The sequence below is a fragment of the Phalacrocorax aristotelis genome, chromosome Z, assembly GCF_949628215.1.
Source record: "Phalacrocorax aristotelis chromosome Z, bGulAri2.1, whole genome shotgun sequence".
NCBI classification, from domain to species: Eukaryota; Metazoa; Chordata; class Aves; order Suliformes; family Phalacrocoracidae; genus Phalacrocorax; species Phalacrocorax aristotelis.
This window is the reverse complement of record NC_134311.1, coordinates 53,368,925-53,392,638: the sequence shown is the minus strand read 5'-3', so window position 1 is coordinate 53,392,638 and position 23,714 is coordinate 53,368,925. Positions and strand designations below refer to the sequence as shown.

Genomic DNA, 23,714 nt, shown 5'->3' with positions numbered 1-23,714 from the left:
GTATAGTTGCTAATTGCCTCAATAAGGTGGTATCCAAAGTACAGTAACAGTTCCAGCAAAAACCCCACAAACCACATAAAGGTGAAAACCAGTGTTTGTGTAACAAATCTCTTAGGCAAAACATCATTAATCACGGCAGAACACAGCAGGCTAAACAAACCAACACTAATCTTTAACACAAACTGCAGAAACAAGAACATGGTGCTGTGACCAGCAGCTGTTATTATCTCAAACCCTCAGGCCCCACGTTGGGCATCAAAAGAGACTGTTGTGGTTTAGCCGACAACTCAGCCCCACACAGCTGCTTGCTCACTTCCCCGCCAGCGGCATGGGAGAGAATCAGAAGGGTAAAGCTTGCGGATTGAGATAAGAACAGTTTAACAATTAAAACAATAACACCAACAGCAGCAACGATAACGCAACAGAAAGGAAAACAATGAGATGGGCACGAAACCCAGGCCAGGGAACGAACAACCAAAACCAACAGCGCGCGACGCAGCCGCTCACTGCCCCCAGACCCGACACCGCCAGTCCCTGAGCCCCAGCGCCCCCCGCGCGCCAGCTGCCCCCGTTAATGTGCTGGTCACAGCGTCACATGGTACGGAGTGAGCATCCCATTGGCCAGTCGGGGTCAGCTGCCCCGGCCATGGCCCCGCCCCTCCCAGCCTCCTGCCCACGCGGCACAGCGCGGGGAGCTGGGAAGGTCCCTCACTACTACAGGTGCTACAGTGACAAGAATTAACTCTTTCTCAACCAAAATCAGCACAATGTTGTACTGAGTATATGTGAGAGGGTTTGCCAGCGGGGGGATGCAGGGGCCACCTCTGTGAGGAGAGGCCAGGGCTGCCCCATGCTGGACAGAGCCAGTTCCAGTCAATTTCACCTGACACACTACAGGGCACAGCTGAGCACAGTGGCCAAGCTGATGGCTCTTCTAGGAAAACATACTTAAGAAGGGCAAAAAGCCGCCCAGCGGTGAGGATTGTGGAAGAAACAGCCCTGTGAACACCAAGGTCAGAGAAGAGCGAAGGGAAGGAAGAGCTGCCCTGGGTGCTGGAGCAGACATTACCCTGCAGGCCATGGAGAGAACCCATCTTCAAGGGTGACAAGAAAGAACATCTAGAGAACTACAAAACAGCCAGTCTCACCTTAATCCCTGGGATGGTGATGAAGCAACCAATCTGGAAATAATTTCCAAATGTCAGCATGGATCTATGAAGGGGAAATCATGACTGACCAACCTGATAGCCTTCTACAATGAGGTGTCTGGCTCAGAGAATGAACAGGAGGAGTGAATATTGTCTATCTTGACTTTAGCATGGCTTTCAGCTCTCTCACATTACATCCTCACAGACAACATTATGGAACATAGATAAATCAACAGTAAGGTGGACTGAAAAGTGGCCGAATTCTAAGGCTCAAATGCTTGCAATCAGCAGCACAAAATCCAGCTGGACGCCTCACCATGGGTGCCTCTCATAGGCCAATACTGTGGCCAATACTGTTTCAACATCTTCATTAATGACCTGGATGATAGGGCAGAGTGGACCCTTAGCAAGTTTACAGATGATACAACACTGGATGGAGTAATATACCAGAAGATTGTGCTGCAATTCAGCTGGACCTCAACAGGCTGGTGAAACTGGCAAACAGGAACCTCATGACAGTCAATGCAGGGCAATGCCACCAAGCCCTGCATGTGGGGAAGAATAATCCCTGCCACAAGTATATACTGGGGGCCAAACAGCCGGATAGCAGCTCTTCCGAAAAGGGCCCAAGGTCCTCGTGGATCATGAGTTGACCCTAAGCCAGCAATAAACCCTTACAGCAAAGGTAGCATTAGGAGAACACTGCCAGCAGGTGGAGTGAACTGAGCCTTCCTCACTACTCAGCACTAGTGAGGCAAAATCTGGGGTCCTGAGTCCAGTTCTGGGCCTACTGCAGCAGTTCTGGAAAAAGGACAGAAAGTTGACTAAGGGATTGGAGCATCTGTCATACTAGCAATGGCTAAGAGAGGTGGGATTGCTAAACCTCAGAGAGAGAAGGTTCAGGTGAGACATCTCAATGTGCATAAATATCCAACATGGGGTGGAAGAAGTAATGAAGACAGAGCCCGACTCTTCTAACAAAGCTCAGGAACAGGACAAGACACAATGGGCACAAACTGAAATTAATGAAATTTTATTTCTACATATGAAAAAACTTTTCTACACAGAATGGTGAAACACTGGCACAGGTTGCCTGGAAAGACTGTGTAGTCTTGTCCTTCAAGATACTCAAAACCCAAGTGGACATGGCTCTTAGCAACCCACTCTAGTCAACCCTGCTTCGAACCAGGGTTTTGGACTAGATGATGTGTCCAGGCATCCTTTCCAGCCTCCACTATTCTGTTATTATTTCCTTTTCTGCCAGAATTAATAATCACACTGCAGTTTTAAAATTAATTTTTAATGTTCTTTGTCCAGTGTGTGAGCTTGAAGCATGAGCCTAATAAGCAGATATTCAAAAGGGTTCTGTGGAAGTTCTGCCTGTAGCACATAAGATTAGTCCATTAGAAAGGAATAAAAGGGATCAAGAAACAAAAAAAAGCAATAGATTTAAAGCATACACTAGTAAGCAGTAACCTGAAACCTACTGCAAGACTTAAACAAGCAGTGTTACCAATTCTTTTCTGAATGTTCTACTCAGAGCACAAAATATTTTTCTTACTGATTTTATTATATTGGAGGTGAGACATGCAGCAGTAAACACAGAGAGGATGCTGTCCCTTGCACAAAAGCATACGCTGTCTGCTATCAGATGTCACATTTTGGAAGATAAAGTATTTCTCTTCCTATTGCAGAAGTACAGACTGAGGTTTTAGAATGTAAATACTAAACATTCTACTGGTGTGCAAATTTTACATAGAATTGCTCAACCTTTCTTTTTGCCTCATTGTACTGGGAATATTCTTATCGTTCCAAAAGGCTTTTGGTTTTGGTTTTGTTTTTGTTTTTTTTTCTTGCAAGTTGGCTAGTTAGTCCATGGGAATGGAACCATGAACGCCTTACGCACATCCTTTTACACCCACTGTCCCACTGTAAGATTTCACTGACACTAGTGGAACTGTCCCTTATGATTTAGGTACATGAAATTGGAATTCAGTTCAACAAGAAACCTAGAGTGAGAATCAACCTCTCTGATAGCCACTCGTTCAAGCAATATATTGGATTTCAGACAATGGCGTTCTTGATTTTACTGAAAAATACCTCTTATAGACAACCATCTTTCCTGGAAGTTCAGCAGTTCCTTAGTGGGCTTCACTGGGAATCCTGGAAGATATGGTGGCTCAATAACTCATGCAGTGAACCTCTGAGGAAGTTGTTTCTGATACTCCTTAATGTGTACCAATCCATGTAGCCAGCCCATATATAGGAATAGTAACTTGCTTAAGATGAACTACTGAATCTGATTTCAGGTCTAAGCTGGGCTCTTCAGTGAGTTCCTTAAGCACTGGCACTCATAAGTTAAGCAGGTTATACAATTTTGGCCACCAAAGCATGAGAGTCTCTGGCCAAAATTCTGGCATCTTTACAGAAAATTAAAGTTCAGGTATTTTGGATTGTCATGTGTGTAAATGAGTCATAAAACAAAAGTGACCAACTTTGAAAACAGGTAACTTTTAGATCTTCAGGAAACAAAGGCAACCACAAAATGAAAGAAAAAAAAATTCAAGTGTCCTGGATACAGACTGCAAACTTCATAATAATAAATACTTGTAAGAATGACTGGGAAAATATTTACATCCTTTCATGATTATCAATCACTCGGTTTTGTTTAATAATCAGACTTAGCTCCACAGAACTAAATAAGGCAGTAATCACCACGAGATGATCTGTGCTCCAGAAGGTCAAGTAAACATTGTCAAGAGCATAATTCAAATAATCATAGTGTTATTGAAGGGGACTTCAGTGCATTCATACTTTCTGACATATTTACTGAACTTTAAGAAAAAAAGACAGATAAACATATTTAAATGTCACTGTTTCTTCAAGTCTTACAGGAATGCAGATATCCTGGGTTTTATATCCAAAATGAACCTCTATTTATTTTCTATGGTATTTCAATATAATGGTAGCTTTCACTTAAAACAATAAGATTTTTGGGTCTCTAAACAGAATAAACAAAATAAGCAAACCCTGACCCAACAGTATTTCCTTAAACCAGACCATCTACCTACCTAGAAACTGATATTTCCCTGAAGACTGTCAAGCATTAGAGGAAGCTGCTAGCTCTGACTTTAGTAACTTTCAGAAACTTCCTGAATAGGGAAGCACCCTAATATCCTTGCTTTTCAAAGAGCAATGAACCTTTTCACAAAAGCTACATTTCACTTTAAAATTACTGTTTCCTGATTAGACACATTTAATGGGGGCAGCAGATCATTCTGTTGTTAGTAAAGCTATGCAACCACGTCAACACTGAGACACAATTGACTCAGTGAATGTTCCTTCCACACAGGATATATAAGGCAATATTATTTAACTTAATCTTCTTATGCCAATACAGAAAATTTAGGCCTGGATAAGACTTGTTCAAAATTCAGCTGCTAACAAAGGATGCACATCCAGCAAATCTTTTAAGAGCAGATTGTACTTGTCAGAAATAGCTTTAGGTATACTTTTAACCTGCCTTGAAACTGGGGATGGATTTCATAACTGCCCGCAGTCCCTTCTGGGACATTTTGTTATCATAACAGATTATATATTTCATCAGCTTAAAATAAGAAGGGTCATTGTTTAGGGATTTTTTTAATGCTTGTATAGTACTGAATTAGTACTTAGTCTGTTTTAACCTTCCATCACTTTCATAGGAAGGGCTGGTAGATTAGGCTGTAAAGCATTATTTACTAAGAAGAAGAGCAAAATTATTTGGAAAAGGAATTCCCAGTCAAGTGTTTGCACTCGCAAAAAGATTTAACCTATTTATTTCTTTTCCAGGATGAATTAAACTACTTTCATCCAAATAAAGGTTGGTAGAATTAGTCTAGATAAAAATCAAAATATCATCGAAACTAGTTAAAACAATAAAGCACATAAAGACTGTGAAAATTATAAGCTCTTATCAAGAGACTTCACAATTTTGGAATTGCTATGTAGTACAAAACAGGTGGATAACCAACGTAATGACACAAATAAATACTTCATCTTACTTGTCAAGGGCTGTGCTGGTGGGCATGCTCCTGGCAAATCCTCGGACACCCATCTGACAAAAGTATGGAATGCAAGACAGATTGGCAGCAATTATAGCCAATGAATCTGACGCATTAACAAAGAAACCATTTTGGCCAAGGATCATGTAGCGGTCCTGGAGAAGAAACGAAATTCAAAATAGCCTCTTAAATTCCATGTTTTGGGGACTGGTCGTTTCTTTTATGAGACCCACTGTACGTAGGGAAAAAAAGAACAGGCTTTGCGTTACTCACATCCCTCTTCAGGCAGAATAATTTATTGGCATCATCCTGGCAGGTTTATAATCTCACTATCACACCATCACTCCCTTCCAGCCTTTCAAATCAAAGCTCCAGATCAGTCCCTAGCTTCAGCCTCCTACATGACACCTCAGTAGGTCTCTTCCTGCCAGGGAATGCTTGTGTAGGAGAATCTTTTTGCCAATGACACGCACTGTAGAGGGAGTAGGAGGGTGTTTTGTATTTACTGACAATAGAAAACAGCTTCCATTCTTCAGAACCTTTTCATCTTTCTCCCACCATGTGAGGACAGAAAGTTGTTTCTGTAGTACTTCGCTGTTTACAGAGCCAATAATATGACATTAAAAAAAATAAAACAGAGATTATGATTCAGTGCTTTATTTAGCTAAAAATCCCTCAATTTACAATGTTAACCAAAAAGGACTTAACTTAGTTACTACTTACTTCGACAAGTCCGTATTATCTATATAAGCTGTCCCTTCCTAACCAGAGAATAAAAGTATTACACCAGTACAAGATAAAACCAGCCTAATATTTAAAGAATTCTTATTCTGCATTCAAATCCTGCTTGATTTGCAGTCATCTGCAAAGACAAATTACAACATATATGTCTGATTTATGGGTTGCAAATGCTATCATCTGCACCTGAAAGTAATATCACTTTCAGCTTTGAGGGCTTACTGAAAAGCAAATAAATTATTTACATGTCCTATATCTGACCCCAGACAAAACAATAACTATGGTGAAACCTCCAGACAGATCAAAATACTTACTCCATCAGCATCAAAAGCAGCTCCAAATCCGTACTCGCCACCCCTCATAGCCTCCAGCAAGGCAGTTGCATATGTTAAATTTGGATCAGGAGGCTGTCCACCAAAATCCTCCAGAGGAACACAGTTTATGGCAGAATTTGCAGGAGCTCCCAATTCATCACACAGGATTCTTCTCACATAGGGTCCCATAACTGCACAAACAGAAATCTCACATGCAATCACAAAAGCATACGCTTGACATTCAAATTCTTCACAGCACCATGGAGGCTTGATACAGAACATACTTTCAGCAATTCTATTCATTGGCCCTAGCAACAAAAACCAAACTATTATTTCACAGAGGAATACGTGATTGTCTCCCCAGCAAACAATCAATCGGCAATTCGGTATTAGAAACAGTTCCCCACTTGCGGAGTTGAAAAACTAATCACTGCGTGATGAAAGATGCAAGTTTTGTTTACCCACTATTAAATAAGAAATTTATCATAAATGTAGAGGGGTTTTCCTCATCAGAATAAAAATAAGATGCTATTCTATGTGTCCTGGGATGCAAACAACAGTTTAACACATAACAGCAAGGAAAGTAAACAGTAGGGGAATACAAATGGGAAATAAACTTACCTTAACATTCCAACTCGTGTTAAACTTACAACAGCTTTGTCCACCAAAGAATTTTACCACCTTTTAGTCACTACCATGTAGATAATAAATAAAAACTTTCTCAAAACTAACTCCAAAATAATTTTATTCTGTCAAATACATGGCCAACTAAGACTCCAGCTCATGCTATTATGCTTCATAATTATTATATGCATTCAGCAGCTGAAGGGACGCTAACAACTGACTGAGCTCTCTGCACCCCTGACACAGGTGTGAACAGGTCATGCAGAAGCAGAAAATTCATGAGTGACTGCTCACTCTCTCATGCTCTCTCTTTCTCCTACCTTATTCCCAAATCTTGCTAACTGAAGCAACCGTAACCGGAGGTACAACTACATGAGAAACTTGTGTTCAAGAAAATCTAGGTGCTGATTTTGTAAAATATACACTGAACAATTATTCACATTCTTATCAAAAGTAAACTCTATGCCAATGTTAAGCTGTCTATGTCTACAGGCATAAAAGCATATTCCAGAGGTGCTAAGCTAAAACGAACTTTGGAAGACAGTTTGTCCATGTACACATGCGGTCTTCCCTAATGTTCACTATATCATGGCTGTTGACTCACTTTTGGCTAATGCATCTCATCCAGAAAGTCTTTTGATCTGATGTCACCATGAGAAGGACAAACCCCAGCTATCTTTGGTAGACTGCTCCAGCGGTTTTTCACTGTTGCCCGTAAACATGCAAGCTACATTTCAATTTGAATTTGTCTGGCCTCAACTTCTCACTGTCAATTCTTTTTGGTATTTTTGGGAATAGAAGACTGAGAAATAATTTTTCTGCAGGAAAAAAAAACAAACAACTATGTTGTATGAAAAAATATTCTTGTGTACACTTACTGTATGTGTACTATGTATTATAGTACGGCTATTTCTCCACCAGGATACAAAGATATAAAGCCAATTATCTATCACCTTGTAAATAAAGTAAAAAAAACTCAGTCCTTTAAAAATTTTATGATGCATCAGTTTTTCTAATCCTCAGCCAGACTACACATCTTTTTGACCACGTGTAAAATTTTTCAACACTCAGTTATAGAGCTGGACATCAGAGCTCTACAAACTACTTGAGTAACATTCTCTCCAGTCCTGTACATGACAGCAGGCAGTGCCTTCCTCATTGCTCTCTCTGCATTGTTCAAGGACACCGTCTGCCCTTTTGCCACAGCCTGGCAAAACTGGGTGTTCACACTGACTGTATGCCCACTGTAATATTTTAAACAATGACTATCACACAGTACTAGATAAAATGCTTTACAAAAGCTTTGTAAGTCTATCCATCTGCCTTTATTGATCTGTTTTTGTAGTCCCATTAAAGAATGAAACCTGGTTTGTTTGATGGAATTTGTTTTCCGTAAGTTAATGTTGAGCGGCAACACTTACATTCCTACCTTCAAGTCATTATCTGTAGAAATCTATCTTTATTTTTTCATGATGTAGCCTAAGGTAGGTCTTATGCTGATCTATGTTTCCCCAAGTGACACAGCTTGTAATTTTTTGATCTGGCACAAAATTCGCCGCCTTGCTGTCTTCTGTGACACTTTCTTTCACCTTTCCGGCAGTATGCAGAAATTTTTTAACAGTTAACATCAGTGAGACAGAGGTGTCAGCCAACTCTTTAAGGACTCTTGGGTGCAATTTATTCAGACTTAACTAATTTTATACCATTTATAATTTACTTTTAGTAAAGGCTGCCTTGTAACCTCCTTGGTTACTGCACACTGCACGATACTTCATCACCCTCGCATGGCAAGTATTACCTCATCCTGCTTGCTTCTAAATACAGAAAGAGAACATTTATTGGACACATATGCCTTCACTACTTTATCAAGAAAGATAAACCTCTTGCCTAATAAGGAACCTAACCCATTGTTAAGATTGCCTTTGTTACCAGTATGATGTTCAAATCCTTTCATATTACCCTTAATTTTACTAAAAAGCCTGACTTTTATATACACTACCTTTATTGGGAAGCTATTGCAGTACACTTACAATTTTGTCCTGATAGCAACTTAAGTTCATACCTCCATTCATGGCATCAATCCTTATTTTAATCTGGTTGGGTCCAGTCAGCAAATTCCTGATGGCATTGAAGTCAAAGATACTTCGAAGGAGATTGAGGTAGATATCCACAGAATCCACAATTTCCACTACAAAAATTAGGTAGAAATTAGGTAGAAAAAAAATAACTGAATGGCAAAATACCTCTTTCAGCACAGTTCCACCAGCCATGCATCTCGGCTAAAGTCAGAGCATGCAACTTCTACATAATATGGATTTGTTCTGAAGCCCATAGAGGCAAAGTCAAAGACTTCCCCTGATTTCAGTGTGGCTACCCACAAGCTTTAAGCCTTGCAAAGATCAACAGTTTTGCCTGATGAAGGACTGCAGAGATAACGTAAGCTGACAGTTCCAATTTCACTGAAAACATTCACAAGAGTACATTATATCAAAGTAAACTTTTTATTTATCATTCACTAAATCACTGAACAACTTTTCAAGCTAAACAGGTTTATTCTCAGAGGATGGAAGATGTCCATGCCGAGCTGAAGCCACACATTTTGCTCTTCTGTCTGACAGCAGCATCTGTTTGCATCATTCCATCAGGAAAGACATACAGCCTATTCTTCTCAGTTTTGGCACCTGGAATATCTGTCTCCATTTTGTTGTCAATCTACTACTATACTTCTGCATTTTATATCTCCCTGATTTAGGCAAGTTAGGCTGAGACACAACATCTGGTTTTTGCTAAGGTCTTGCTAATTTGAATTCTAAATTCACAAAAGCAGAGAGCTAAATTTTTTCTAGTTCTTTTGGATGTAAAACATTACACTAAAATGAATTAATGAAAATGAGTCTGTCATAAAGAAAGCAGTTACCAAACAACTGTCAAAAGCCATGCTTCTCAGTCATCTTGGAACATAATACTTTTACTGATTAAATTAAAAAGCATATGTTATACAAATGTGTCTTTACCTAGTTAAATGAGTATCTTGAAATATTTTACAAGTTAAATTATTACCTAGAATGTCAGCCAGTTTTCCTCAGAAACACTGACTTCAGCCTAATGCTCTTCTTTAGGATAACATGAAAACAACACAGACATTTTTTGAGCCTGAGAAAAATGCTTAGAATACATCACAACAATACACTTCAATGGAGAAACAAACAAAAAAAACAAACCACCAAGGGTTCCCAAGGCTGAAAAAAAAACCCTGTAAAACCTATTTGAAAACGAGTTAGTTCTACAGTACATGAAAGTACATGAAAGCCTCAAGGATTGACTAAAATTGACTAAAATTGACTAAAATTACATTACTGCATATCTTCTATGCCCTAATTTTGTTTAAGGTGGCTCTAAGCTTTACACATATGAACAAATGCTTCAACATTCAGTGGAGCTGCTCACACATGTTAAGAAAAAGTGCATGTAAGATTATAGTCTAAAAATTATTTTAGCTCCTGCCAAACCCAACTGGTTTACTCTCAGTTGCTTCAACACATCTGTAGCCTTGATTCACAGGGTTTAATTCATACAACTGAAAAAGCAGAAGTTTTCAATACATCAGATAGTATCTTAAAACACTTTTTAAATTATTTTCATTCTTTCTGCACTTTTATTCTGCATTCAGACCTGTGTAAACTATACTTATTTATTCACTTGTAAGCCCATTACATTGCCTCAGTAGCGATCCCTGTCTAGTCTACTGTCCCAGGACAAGGTACTCTGGGAAGAGATTATTATTTTTCCTAAGAAAAACATTTAGACAAACTGCAACTGATTTTTGATCTATTTTTATACCACCTGTAGTGGAGAGAGGGGTGTCTCATTTTCATTTAGAAAAATACAATTCAGAGACATTAAAAAGTTGAAAAAGCAAAATCTAAAACTGTGGCAACCACAAGATTCCAGAGCGGTCCTAGCGATGAAATTTTCTTTTCTTTTTTGTTTGCCTAGAAAGCCAAACATGTTCTCTGCAATAAAAAAAAAATCATAATTTAAGGGGTTTTTATCCAAAAATTTATAAAAATATACATTGTCTCAAAATACAATGTTTTGGTGGAAAATAAACTGACTGTAATTCTAGGACATCAGGAATGAAGAAGAGTTGTTGAGGCCACACAGAGTTTTACAGTATTTGAAGTATTGTCTGGACCCCTCCCTTTGCTTTTGAGTCCTTCAGGACAAAATGGCTTGTTCAATCATTTTAAATCAAGTGTAGGCATAAAAATATTCTTGTTCTTAAATTAAACATGTGCCTAAGCACTCCCTTTACCTTTGGAGTCACTGGATGTACACTGCCTTACACATCCTACAACTTTTCAGAAAGTGTGAGCCAAGAATTAATAAACTGAGACTCTCACAAACTCTTTTGTCGATTAGACTTCCATGAGCAAACCATTCCTAGTCAGAAAAAGGTGTTTGGTGTTTAACAGCTAGCAAGCCTAAACACATATATTTGACAAAGGTATTTGGCTAAATGATGAGGCCTGATCCACTTAAAGTCTGTTACTCAGCTGCTTTATGTTCAAAACAAATGCAACACTTACCTATATTGCCTAATAATTTGAGAACTTGTAGAAAGACATTTTGAAGAATTAAAGTTCTGTTTAAATAATTACCCATTACCATGCTGCAGCAATTCTAATACTCAGAATCAATGGATGTAGCATGCGTAAAAGCACACACTGTTACCTCGGAAAGGTTTGAATTTGTTCTCCAGATCAAATTCTTGTCTTCCTAGGCGTGATAAATCAACTCTGAGATCAGGACAAATAGCATATTCTTCCAAGGTTTTACTGATTTGATATATTTTATCTGAAACCATATCTGGAGCAGGTCCTACAACAAAGAAGAATGTGGTGGGACATTTTTTTTTAAAATGAAGGTTCCCTACTTAAAAAGTAAGTGCTATAGCAAACATTCTTCTGAATATATTGGAGTTAAACAAAAACCCAAACAAAGAACTATAGTAAATAAGGTCTTTTCTTTTAGTGTAACACAAGTTTAAAACATTTTTTGAAAAAAATAAAACATGAAAATACAGTGTGTTACTTGCAACATTTTGATTCATACAAAGTGTTCAAATCAATCATCATCCAGGGCAGTGGGAACGAGGGAACCAAAGAATCCACAGCTATCTTTCTTTGTGTTTATTCCTCAAAGACTGCCATTTTTTACTCTACATGGAATCTCAACAAATATATATTAAAGGAAAGCCTATCCTTCAGCAGCAGTTTCTGGCATTTCATAGGGCCTTCTGCAAATGCACATTTGTGAAGGTGAGATAGCTTTGTGTTTCACATTATTTCATTAGACTAATTATCATTTTAAAAAGTCTTACTAGTTTGACAGTGGTGTTCTCCTGCAGTTTTCCTCCAATGGCTTAATGAAATGTATCTTTGTTAGAATTCAAAATACATTAATTGCTTAACACGCAATTAAGACATTAACAAGCAATTATGACCTGGAACAGTTATGTCTATGCATTACTTTTATTGCCAAATCCTGATTATTGGCCCTATTTTTAAAGATTTACTGTCAATTATATCAAATCAAAGTTGCAGGCTTGGTGCAAAATTACCAGATGAGCTATGCCATATGTAGTACAAGAGTTGAGTCTGAGTTACAACAAAAGTCCTTTTGCCTTTTCATGGCTTACATTAAAGCCACACTTTCACTATGAAAAATTACTTCCTTCATTCTCTTTTACGTGCTCTCTCCTAATCCAAAGCCTCTATCTTTTCAGTGCTAACTTCCCACTCCTCTAGCAATGCTGCTGTATTCTGTGCAGCTTTGCGATGTAAATTAGTGTGTTCCACCTCAGATCCAGTGTTCCAGATGGTTGAAGGAAGGACAATAAGTAAAAGTCACTTAACTCTTCATTTGGCTTAGAAAATGACTTCTTACTCATCTAATCCAAACCCATCCAAGGGATGAGGACAGGTTTCATTAGCTCCAGATCATCCTTGATAGATGAGTGTATTGTCTACTGGTATTTCCAGCTAAGGAGATCCCACAGTGTTGCTCTACTTTCTCTCCTACCACTATAGAAACAAACTGCTCCTGCCTTACCTGGATCTGCGAAATTGAGTGAGAATGCAGAGCAAAAACAGCCTTCCCTAGGAGTTTGTCGTAGTGCCTAACCATTCTCTTAGTTTAAAAGCCTTACCTAATACTTAACCTGCATTAAGCTGCAACTTGAACCAGCTACATTTCATTTCATCCCTGCTGATTATCATAAATAATTGAACCTTGTGACCTGTGCTTGAAGAGTGTTTCATATTTAAAGCTTAACAGCCTGTTTGAATTATCTTTAAAAAGGCAAAGTACACTAAAAAGACTGCCCCACCAACTGTTACCAATTTATCAAACAGATTTTAGGTGTACACGGTGTTTTAAAGTTTATAGAGTGCTAATGCATCTAATGGTTTGGCACTGGTATGTTTGTGCTGTGACCCTGGCTTTCTCACTGGCTGACCTTACACAGTCCCTTTAATCTCTCTGGGATTCAAGCCTATTCTGGTTATGAAATCACACTGGTTTAACCATGTCTGTTTTTTAATTAAATAAGGGAGAAGCATCCCCTTCTCAAGTTCTCCCACCTTCAAAACAGGGAAGGAAACATTATTTTAAAAGCACTTTCAGTTTTTTCAGATGGAAAGCACTCTACATCTGTGGGGTATACGAGGTGTCAGCAATTGTCACGGTGATATTTTACGGGTGTACACAGATCTATAACATAAAACATACATAATGTTTTACATATCTACATGTGTTAGCTTGCCAATTTTGGAAAACGAGACATTAGTTATATACACAAATTCCATCGTTCAACCGTGAAACTGCAATATTTAAAATGGTACAACCCTCTCCCTGGGTAAGAGCAGTTATATCCTGGATAGACATGTGAATTGCTTCCTTCCATACAAGACAATGAGTTATCCCACTTACAGCACTTCTGAAATCACACACTTCAAAGCAAATGCCAAGACAAGCCACATGGAAATATGAGTAAAACAGAGCTCCCTCACAGGCATTTTTATAAAAGGATCAGAGCTGTTACAATGATCTGGCAGATCGCATAAAATGCTATAAAAATGGGGTGGCAAACCTCTTGTTTATAGAAATCTTAGAGCCACCACAAGTACTTCAGCGAACATTTAATGCTTACTGTACAGACCCATGTAAACAAATACACTCCTATTACGGAAAAAAAGACATGTATATTTTCTTCACAGTTTTAACAGAATAAATTAAAAACACATATTTAAAGTCAGCTAGTTATCCTTATCAGTGTATTTTCATCATACTGAGGTGCAATGTTGTAATGTGATACTAAAAAAAAACCCGAAACAAACCTACCTCCATTGGCAACCTCGAACTTCACTCCGAACTCTCCTCCAGGTCCCCCAGGACTGTGGCTAGCTGTTAGGATAATTCCACCAGCTGCTTTGATCTTTCGGATGATACATGAAACAGCAGGTGTGGATAAGATACCATTCTGTCCAATAACCAACCTGCCGATCTAGGTGGAAAAAGAAGTCAAAGTACTCTGAATAGTACTAAACTTTTGAAAATTAGTAAACGTACACACACATATACACATGCATAGGACAGAAATTGTAAAGTCCTAGAATGGAACCTATTCTTTTGCAGAGAAGTACACATACATGAGTTGGTTGCATGCTAATCTGCAGCGCTGACATGACAAAAATATTGCATCCTGGCACATTTAACCCCAGTGGCCTGTGTACTGACAGTAAAGCAGGAGCACAGCCATGATAATGCTTTGCAAAGCTCCCAAACACAGCACTGGGCTATGACCCTACTATTAAACATTTCCAGGTACCCCATGAACCAGCAAATCCCCTTAAATATTAATAGAGTTTAGGGCTGTCTATGTGGATGCAGTTTGAAGGGTTGGGGCTTTAACTAGCATAACATAGAGCAGCAAGCAAATCGTCTTTCACAGAGCAGCCTTTCGGTGCAATCACAAATATCACTACAAACCAGGACATGTAATCTCTGTGAGTCGTACCTCTATTACCAAGACACCCCTGGATGTCCTACCCTATAGAAAGTACTGGTCCTCCTCCAGCCATCAGTTACTCCTTGGCTATTCCAGATGAAGGGGGTGTGTTTCCCAAGCACAGCTGAGCAGGGGAAGTTCCCACCATTCTTAAAGTAAAAAAAGCTTTCAGGTGGTGTTATTAAACACTGACTCAATCTGTTTGGTATTACGTGCAGTTCTACTGCAAGGTTCCAATTTCAAAACCTTGCCTTCATCCCTGCAGAGATACTACAGTTTCAGCTCAACATAAATAATCTAGGAGCCAACCAGAAATATACTTACAAAGAAATATGAAAGGGTTCCCATTCCTGGGAAACAGGCAGATAGAAAAGAAAGGAGGGGAGAAGAGGAGGTTAGTGTCACCAATGAGAACTGAGGCAGTTGCCTATGGAGCATAAAGAAATATCAAAGTTTGGGGTTTTTTAATATCCTCAGTTAAAAAACACAACTAACCAAACAACAAAAAAAAACCCCACACCACTATTGAGTAGTAGTTTTGGAAATGGGTGTGGAAGGAGGGAGCAGAATACTGAATTCTTCCCGTTCCCCATCTAAAAGCAGACCAGGAGTTCAGCTCGATTTCCTTCTCTAGTTTGAGGGAGATTTGATAGCTTCTACTGTCTGTGTGGCAAAGCAACAGCACAGGAGGTGTCACTAGCTGCCTCCTTTCTATATAGAGCTACTCCTTCATATATAGATGACCTTCTTCTGGGTCCAGCATTTGTGTGAGGCCCTTAATGGTTGTTTAGAAGTGGGGTTCCAAATAATTTCAGAAAAGCAAAGCATTAATAGATTATTTATTTAGCTTGTTTCTGTGAACTATTTTAATTTAAAAAATGAAGAATTCCACACTGAAATTATCAACTCCTAAGGTAAGCATGTTACTTTTTTGCTAACCCTCACAAAGCACGAACTGTGGTTAGCCATTTCTCTTCCACTGCTTCCAAATTTAAAAAAATGTGCAGAACAACACATTCTATTAACTGAGATTTCTACCTCAAGAGCTGCTGATAGGATGACTGTCTACCTGGTTCTCTTTTCAGTTTTTGCAGATAATCTTGAAGCCTATGGATTGTTGCTAGAAAACAGGAAAGCTATCAAAATCATAAGTACAGTTTCTGGAAAATCTTCAAGATTCATTTCACTTTCCTTTGCTACTGTGGGAAAATGTTTTGGTTTACTGTTTTTTTTTTTCCTCTGGGGTTGGAACAATTCTGAAGCAAATGTAAAAAAGGAAAAGAAACAAAAAATTTGTTTCTCATTTTTTTCTATTACAATGAAAATATTTTCCAGGGAAACCAAGTATCCTTTCCAGGAGAAAAAAATGCAAATCAGCAGAGTCCACATATTCTGTTTCGACTAATTATTTTAAAGCCATGCTTACACTGACATGGTCAGTCAGTGGGGCCGGAGTGTATATACAGTTAACACACATACCACACAGCTGAACCTCATTTCTGCTCATTTCACTGGTATTTAAGCCTAACAATACAGTTTCATTAACCTACGATTGAATGACTAAGAGCAGTAATGTCTTCCTTATTACAGAAGCTGATGCCAACTATAACATAAATACCTTTGACTGTTTGTGGAACAAAGCATAGCACTGAATACAGTTTTCCTTGAAGAACAGATTAAATGTTATACTTGTGCACTGTGACAGCATTTACTTGTGAGACTCCGTATCACCTTCTGACTTTATGTCTCTCCTGCCATCCCACTCTTGCTTCTCCCTGAAAGTAAAACTAAGCAGTAATTAACAGCATGTGTTTTTGTAAATATCTCAATTTATCATAATTTACAGGCCTTAGGAGCAACAATAAAGGTATATTTCCTCCAATCCTAGCTCCAAGCTAAGCAAAGCAGCTGATTAAATGTTACTTCACTGATTACAGAACAAAATTAGTATCTCTCTTACTGATGAGATTTCTTCCATTTATGTAATGTTCTTCCCAGCTTTTAAGACTCTTTTAAAACTCCAAATGCTACATTTGCATTTTATATATTCAACAATTTTGAACACTTAACTGCTTCAAGAACACCTTCTATACAACATTGCTTGTAACCACAGTAAAGCAATTCCTACATTGTGGAACAAGGAAGCCTTTTTTTTTTTTTTTTTTTTAAGCAGAAGCATTTCCAGTTGTGGGCTGATAACTGACAGACACACTTTTACCTAAAAAAATGCACAGTGTAAAACTCCATCCATCAGGAGAAGCACTGAAATCACTAGGAGCTCTAGCACATGCTTTGACACGCTTTTAGAATCAAGCTCAAGAAATAAAACTTTCAATTGGCCACATAATTTACTGTTTTATTTAAACCAGTGCCATATAAATCATATAAAAGAGAAATAGAGATTTTTTTCAAAACTGAATTTGAGTGTGTCCTTTTATGGCTTCCTTTCAGTCCATGAGGCAGCTTTTGGACAATATGCCACGTCTTGCAAGACTCTTGTATTTATGCTGTCATTTAATCACTATTGCCAATTGTACTGAAGCATTAGAAAAGACACAGAACGTTGGGAAGCAGACTTTAACAAACTCCCTTCCAGTGTGTAGAACAGTCGCCACATGTATCTTTATTATGGAAAGGAAAACATGATGAAAATAAATACTGAAAATGTTTTGAATATTGTCTCTCCATTTTCTAAACTATGAAGCATGTAGATAGCTAGAGCAATGACTCAATCTTCCAAATACAGTTGTCAGAAATGGATGCCAGCTCTTAAAACAGTATTGTGTATGGGTAAGCAAAAGGAAGATGACAGGAATTACATTTGGTAAAATGCTTCGAAACAACCACACTGAATCTATCTTGAGGTACTCAAGTATAAATGCATTTATAATTGCATACAGGCTTATCACGAGCACATGCTCTCTGTACTTCTAAACCTAAAATAGTGAGGTTTAGATTTTTGTCCTTATGTACACCAAAACTACTTTTTTAGAGTAAGTAGAAAACTTAGGTTATTCAGAATGCACAAATTACCTGGCACTACCGCTTCACCATTTTTTAACTTATTTTTCCTGTTCAACAGATGTTGCACAAACCAGTTTTCACATTTTTCTGGATGCCAAATATGAACAGGAGTAATTTGCTTTGCCTTCAGCATTTGCCACAAGGCTATTATTTCTATACTACTTAAAAATATTACTTATTATACTAGTTTCTGTACTATAGAAATACTGCAATATTTAGCATTCTAAATTAAGGATGTTGAAAGTGAAATTACATGAATGACACACAGATGTTTTATTTGCAGTGACTACTGCAAGGAGCTTCACCTTACATGGTGGTCTTCAGTGCTTTTACGAAATTCCCTGAGGACAGTGCAGACCTTAGAAGTGTACACATGCTACCCATCCTCCTCTGCTCTCTTCATTTCAGTGGCAAGAATGCACATCTTATCTTGGCCCAGAATCTGTTCATTTTGTCTCTGAATAATATAATAAACTGACATTTAATTAATTTTAAGTGAAGAACACTCAGAGACTTCTCACAATCTGGGCTAAAACAGTAAACAAATAATGTCCATGTACTGACTCACAATTAAAGTTCCAGCAATATTCTCTGAAAATCTTGGACAGTTTCATAGCATGGAAAGGCTACCTTCAGAATTCAAAAACTTGCATGGCTACGAGATCACAGGCATGTAATGTCTCTTCTAATACTGTGCCTCTACGCCACATTCTATTTTGTCATCTGCTTTCAGTAGCAACAGCAGAAACAAAGACCATGATCCTCACCAAACTGTTACAGCTGAAAGAACAGTCACCCTGACAAGTACTTTACAAGAACATTTTTATGCAGTATTACCACTTGCAGCTGTGCATTTTCAGACAATTCAGTTGACTATCATGGAGTCACTTAATGCTTTTTTTTATTATTTTTCCCAGTAATCTCTCACATGCCTCAGTCAATTAAGCTTGAAAGAACATGAAGCAAGCAGATTACATCCTGGACAGCATGGGGCTGTGCCTTCTTGTCTTTTACTGTAGTGTGCTAAAGATGACTGAGCACCACACTAGAACACAGAAGCAAGTATATCAATCACACACGTCCAGGGAGGAAGGGCAAGATTTGCATGGGAGACCGTGGAAAATAAGAACAACATTGTGTTATAAAGAAGACAAATGGAAAACTCTCTGCTATCTCAGAGTTCTACAGCATTACTAGCAATACTCCATGATGTCTCTAGGCTGTTGCTATGACATATTCAGAGTATGATCATCAGCTTCTGATCTGCCACTGAGACTCACACACAGCAACTTCTCATTTAAACCTATCCTAAACTTCGCATCAAAAATGAGACACCACATCCAGTTGATGGATCTAATGGTATACTTGCATTTAATTTGTAGTGGAATTGTATTATACATGACGGAGCCTTTTACCTCAGTTCTTCCAGGCATTAAGGTACAAGGACACTACTACTGACAGGACACAGGTGAGAAGGTAAGCAGAGTCTCAGATACTCTCCTACCACCCCAATTTGCAAAACTGCTTGTTGCAACCCAGAATGGTACAGGACTTCTGTCTGGCTTTCTTCACACTGCCCCACCCTCCCACGACACACAGTCCCCTACCCAAATGTGTTTGCCACAGCACCAGCTGAGTGACCCATCGAAGAGTGACCATAGCCAGCCACCTTCATCTCTGAACAGAAAAATTTGGTGGAGCATGTGCCGATTACAGCTGCACAGCACGGACCAGCCTGTAGCTGTTGCCACCAGCGGAAGCCTAAGCAGGCTACAGCTGTGGCATGTGTACCTGCAACCCCAAGCTGAAGGGCACGAGCCAGAGGGGTTGAAGATGAGGAGAAGGCAGGGCAAGCACTGGCAGCTGACCAGGCAGGAGGCCTCATCTCATTCTTGTACTGGGGCCTACGCCAACTGTGCTAGGCTGTTAACACAGGGGGAATGCAGGGTGAGTCACCAAATTAGAACAAGGGGAACCTAGCAACTCTAAAGGGCAATACATTTACAGTTGATAATAGAAAATCCCTTTTATTTTTGTACTCAGCAGGCACAATTAACCATAACACTTGGTATGTGTCTTCCAGGAAGGAGATTCAAGTTCAGTTTACCAGCACTATGTGGCTATCCCTCTCCTGGCACTCTGGGGTGGCTAAAGGTTTTGAATGCAACTTCAAGGCTTCCACACATTTCATCCGATCCTGCCTACGTCAGCTCACTTCTTTCCTTGTGATAGTGGCTACATGCCTTCTAATGACATTAACCTCATCCAAAGGGAGAGATCTTTGCCCTCAGGGGTATTCCCTTCCTCCCCCCCTACTTACATAGCGCAGGACTAAACAATGCCTTCAGGGAGGTTTAGATATTTTCCCAGCAGATGTATTATAACAGCCAAAGAATAAAAGATACAAGCAGTATTCACTAAGTCAATGTGAGAATGCTTGAGAGAAATGGGGGTGAGCGTGAGCAGGGTGAGGGTGGTAGAGAGGGGATGGAGCATCAGCGCATGGAAATGGGAAGCCTTTTTAGTATCAGTAGCGCCCCACCAGCTGGCCTACTGAATTTGTGAGGACAGTGCCTACAGTAGGAGAATCATGCTTGAATTCAATATTTGTGGGAGCTGTGAGCAGAAATGGTTGGGGTTTTGCTTCAGAAAACACTAGGGAGAAAATGTGTTTCCAAGAAACTTACAGGATCTTAAAAAAGCGAAAGCGCTACTACAGCAAGGTTCCAGAAACATGTCAAACTGGAATTCTCCTGAGGTCAAAAAGACCTGATCTTCAGGGAAAATGGAGCAAAATGGGGAATACGACAGATGCAGCAGGGAGGAGGCAAGCTGACAGGAGAAATTAGTCAGTAACAAGTCCTGAATACAGCATACCCTGGCTGACAAGCCCCTCGTCTTCTAAACGCTAAACTTCTTGTCTTCCTCAGCACCTCAGTCCTTGTGGTCACCTTGTGGCTGCAACCCACTCTGTAGCTCCCAGCAGTGTGCAAGGGCAGGCAAGGACCTCAGTCGCGTCAGGGCAGCCCTTGCTGCAGGGATCTTGCTTTAGCTGTCGCTGCGCTTTATCCCGCCTGGTCAACGGGTACAATTCCAGCAGTGAGGCATTCTCCACCAAGCTACACAGACGAAGGGACTAGGGAGCAACACTCCTCCGGACCCCATCCTACCTTCCTCGCAATACCCCACACACCAGCACACTCCCGCTGCTCTGTGCTCGCTCCCTGCATGCTCGCTCCCTGCCACTGCAGACGAAACACCACTGTGCTACCCTCACTGGTGTCCCCAGCTTTGCCGGTGTCCCTCCCGACAGCCCTCCTCGCACCCTGGGCCACATAAGCCCTGGCCTCTACCAAGCCCCTGAGTGAATGGTGAGTTTGCAAAAGCTAGCCAGTACATAACACAGCCGGTCTCTCTGAAATCTCAGGTACCACTCAGCACCTGCTTGCTAGTATCAGCATGGTGAGAACGTGCCTTAGAAATAAATTTAAAATACTCATTATTTATACCAGGCTGGCTAATCCATATGACTTGTATCTGACAGCAAATCAGACACATACGGAGATTTGTTTCAAAGTTGAAAGATCTCCTGGTTATAAAACAAGACTGCATTTAAAGAATTGAGATTTTGAAAAAGATTACAAAAAAGTAAATTAACTACAAAAAAAAACCCTATAAAATTATATCACTTCTTTTGCCAGATCTGGAGAATCAATTTAGCCATCGTATCAGGAGACAGCAGCTTCAACTCTGCTTTGAAGTAGAAACTTCAAACCTACGTTAGCTGGTATTTCCAGCCTTCTGCACATACACACCGACACATGAATGTGCATGTATCTATCAGAACACATCAGTTTTCTCCCCGAGTTCTTTCCTATTTTCAAAACTGCACAAAAAAAAGCTGTAACGCATCTGATCGCAGAGGTATTTGCCACTGTTGTCTTCTTGCATTTCCTAATTTGTTTGCAAGTGAACAACAGAAAAGAACAACTATTTTCTTGAGATGCAGCCAAAATGCTTAATTGCTTTTGCTTCAATAATACTGTTTTCCTCAGTATTTTTAAAAGATCCTGAGCGGTAGATACACATCTGATACCTTCATTTCCCGCATACTTATTTTTAATCCTGCCACATTTTCTCCTGCAGAGTCAACCCTATTTTTCAGCTCCCATTCCTGCCTCTAAGATAAGCTGTGCAACAGTATGGCATGGCCAACAGCCTCCTGAGGTTATCACGATCACTTCCACGACACGTCGATGAAACCAGCCACGCCAAATCCCAGCGGCACAGCCTACGGGGCGCCCGAGCCTCTCCGGGCTCACTCGGCACCGGACGCCCAGAGCACCGCAACACACCCAGACGCCGGGTTCGTCGGGTTTTTTTTACTTGTATACTCAGCGAGACCCGGGTTGTGACATTAAAAGGTTCTCTCCCGTTCCTCGGGACGGCTCCGCGCTTGCCCACCGGTGCGGGCGGGACTGGCGGCCCGATAGGGCCCGGCTAGAGGTGGCTACGGGACAGGGGACACGGGGGGCCCGAGAGGGCCAGGCTGGAGGACGGGAGGGGACGGCGTGGGGGAGGGAGGGCGCTTACCCCGTTGGCCGCAGCCATCTGGACGACGATCTCAATGGCCGTCTTGCTGAAGTACCTGCCGTCGCTGCCCACCACCATGGTGCAGCCCTGACGATCGCGGAGGTCGACGGAGGAGAGGAGGCTCTGCACGAAGTTGGGCAGGTAGTTGCGCTGGCTCTCGAAGAGCCCCGTGGGCCGCCGCAGCCCCCCGCCGCCCGTCGGCCGCTGGTCCTCGTAGGGCGCCGTCGGCACCGTCAGCACCGGGATGGGGGTCCTCTCCATGGCGCCCGCCCGCCCGTGGCCCCGCTGGGCAGTGGCAGCCCTTCTCGCAGGCTGCCTGGCCGGCGGCGGGCAGCGGGGAGGCGTTTCCCTGCCGCGGGGTAGGCCCCCCCGACGGCCGGCCCCCCGCAGGGCCCGGGGGCGGTCCGGCTCAGCCCGGCGGGGGGGGTGGGGGGGGCGGCCCGGTCCGGCTCAGCCGTGTGCGGCCGCCGGCGGGAACCCGGAGGCGCTGGGGAGCCGGGGCGGGCACGGGGTGCGCACCGCCCCTTCCCCCGCCCGACGGGGCCCCCGCCGGCGCGGCCCGCCCGCAAGGACGCCGGGGCTTGCCGCTCCGGCGGCGGCCCCGGCCAAAAATAACCCTGGAAAGCGAAGCCGAGAACGGCGGTCTCCTGCCAGGGATGTAACTGGAGGCAGGGGGGAGAGGGCGAGCCCGCGCGGCACACTTGCTCGGGGGGATCACGCTCTGTCAGCGCTGGGGCCGTCCCCACCGACCCCCGCTGGCGGCTGCCTCCCTGCCGGCCAGCCTCGCATCCCCCCGGCCGGCCCGGACAGCAGCCGGCGGCCTCTCCCCTGCGGCAGCACCCACACGTAGCAGGAGGTCGGTCCCTGGCTGGAGTAAGGCCGGGCGGTGGTACTGTCCCGTTTTGCGGGCGAGAAAGCAGAACAGGCAACTAAAGAACTAACAAGTTCTTTCACTACTAAACCTTAAGCGAGGAGAATCGATTTTTTTTTTTTTTTTAACTGTATTGCTCGAATGCAAGGTTTCAGTGTAGTAAGCAAGCTTACAGAGGGGTTTTGGTTTTGTTTTTTTCACAGCAGGAGCTGAGCACAGCAGGAGGCGTCTGGTCTGATTGCAGGGTAACTGATCACGCTGGTGTGCCCAGGCCTGCTCCCTGTGGGG

At 41.4% G+C, this 23,714-nt stretch overlaps 1 protein-coding gene across 1 annotated transcript in view; it reads right to left on the bottom strand.

Moving 5' to 3' along the window:
* Positions 1-23,094, bottom strand: part of PGM5 (phosphoglucomutase 5) — an 85,790-nt gene extending 62,696 nt beyond the window's left edge. Inside the window, exons 1-6 of the mRNA XM_075079654.1 lie at positions 22,556-23,094; positions 14,272-14,434; positions 11,602-11,748; positions 8,930-9,055; positions 6,244-6,434; positions 5,192-5,346 (exon numbers count right to left, since the gene is read on the bottom strand). Of these exons, the coding sequence (XP_074935755.1) occupies positions 5,192-5,346; positions 6,244-6,434; positions 8,930-9,055; positions 11,602-11,748; positions 14,272-14,434; positions 22,556-22,816 (1,043 nt within the window). The 5' untranslated portion in view covers positions 22,817-23,094. The remainder of the gene's footprint in view (positions 1-5,191; positions 5,347-6,243; positions 6,435-8,929; positions 9,056-11,601; positions 11,749-14,271; positions 14,435-22,555) is intronic.
* Between the last annotated feature and the right edge of the window lie 620 nt (positions 23,095-23,714).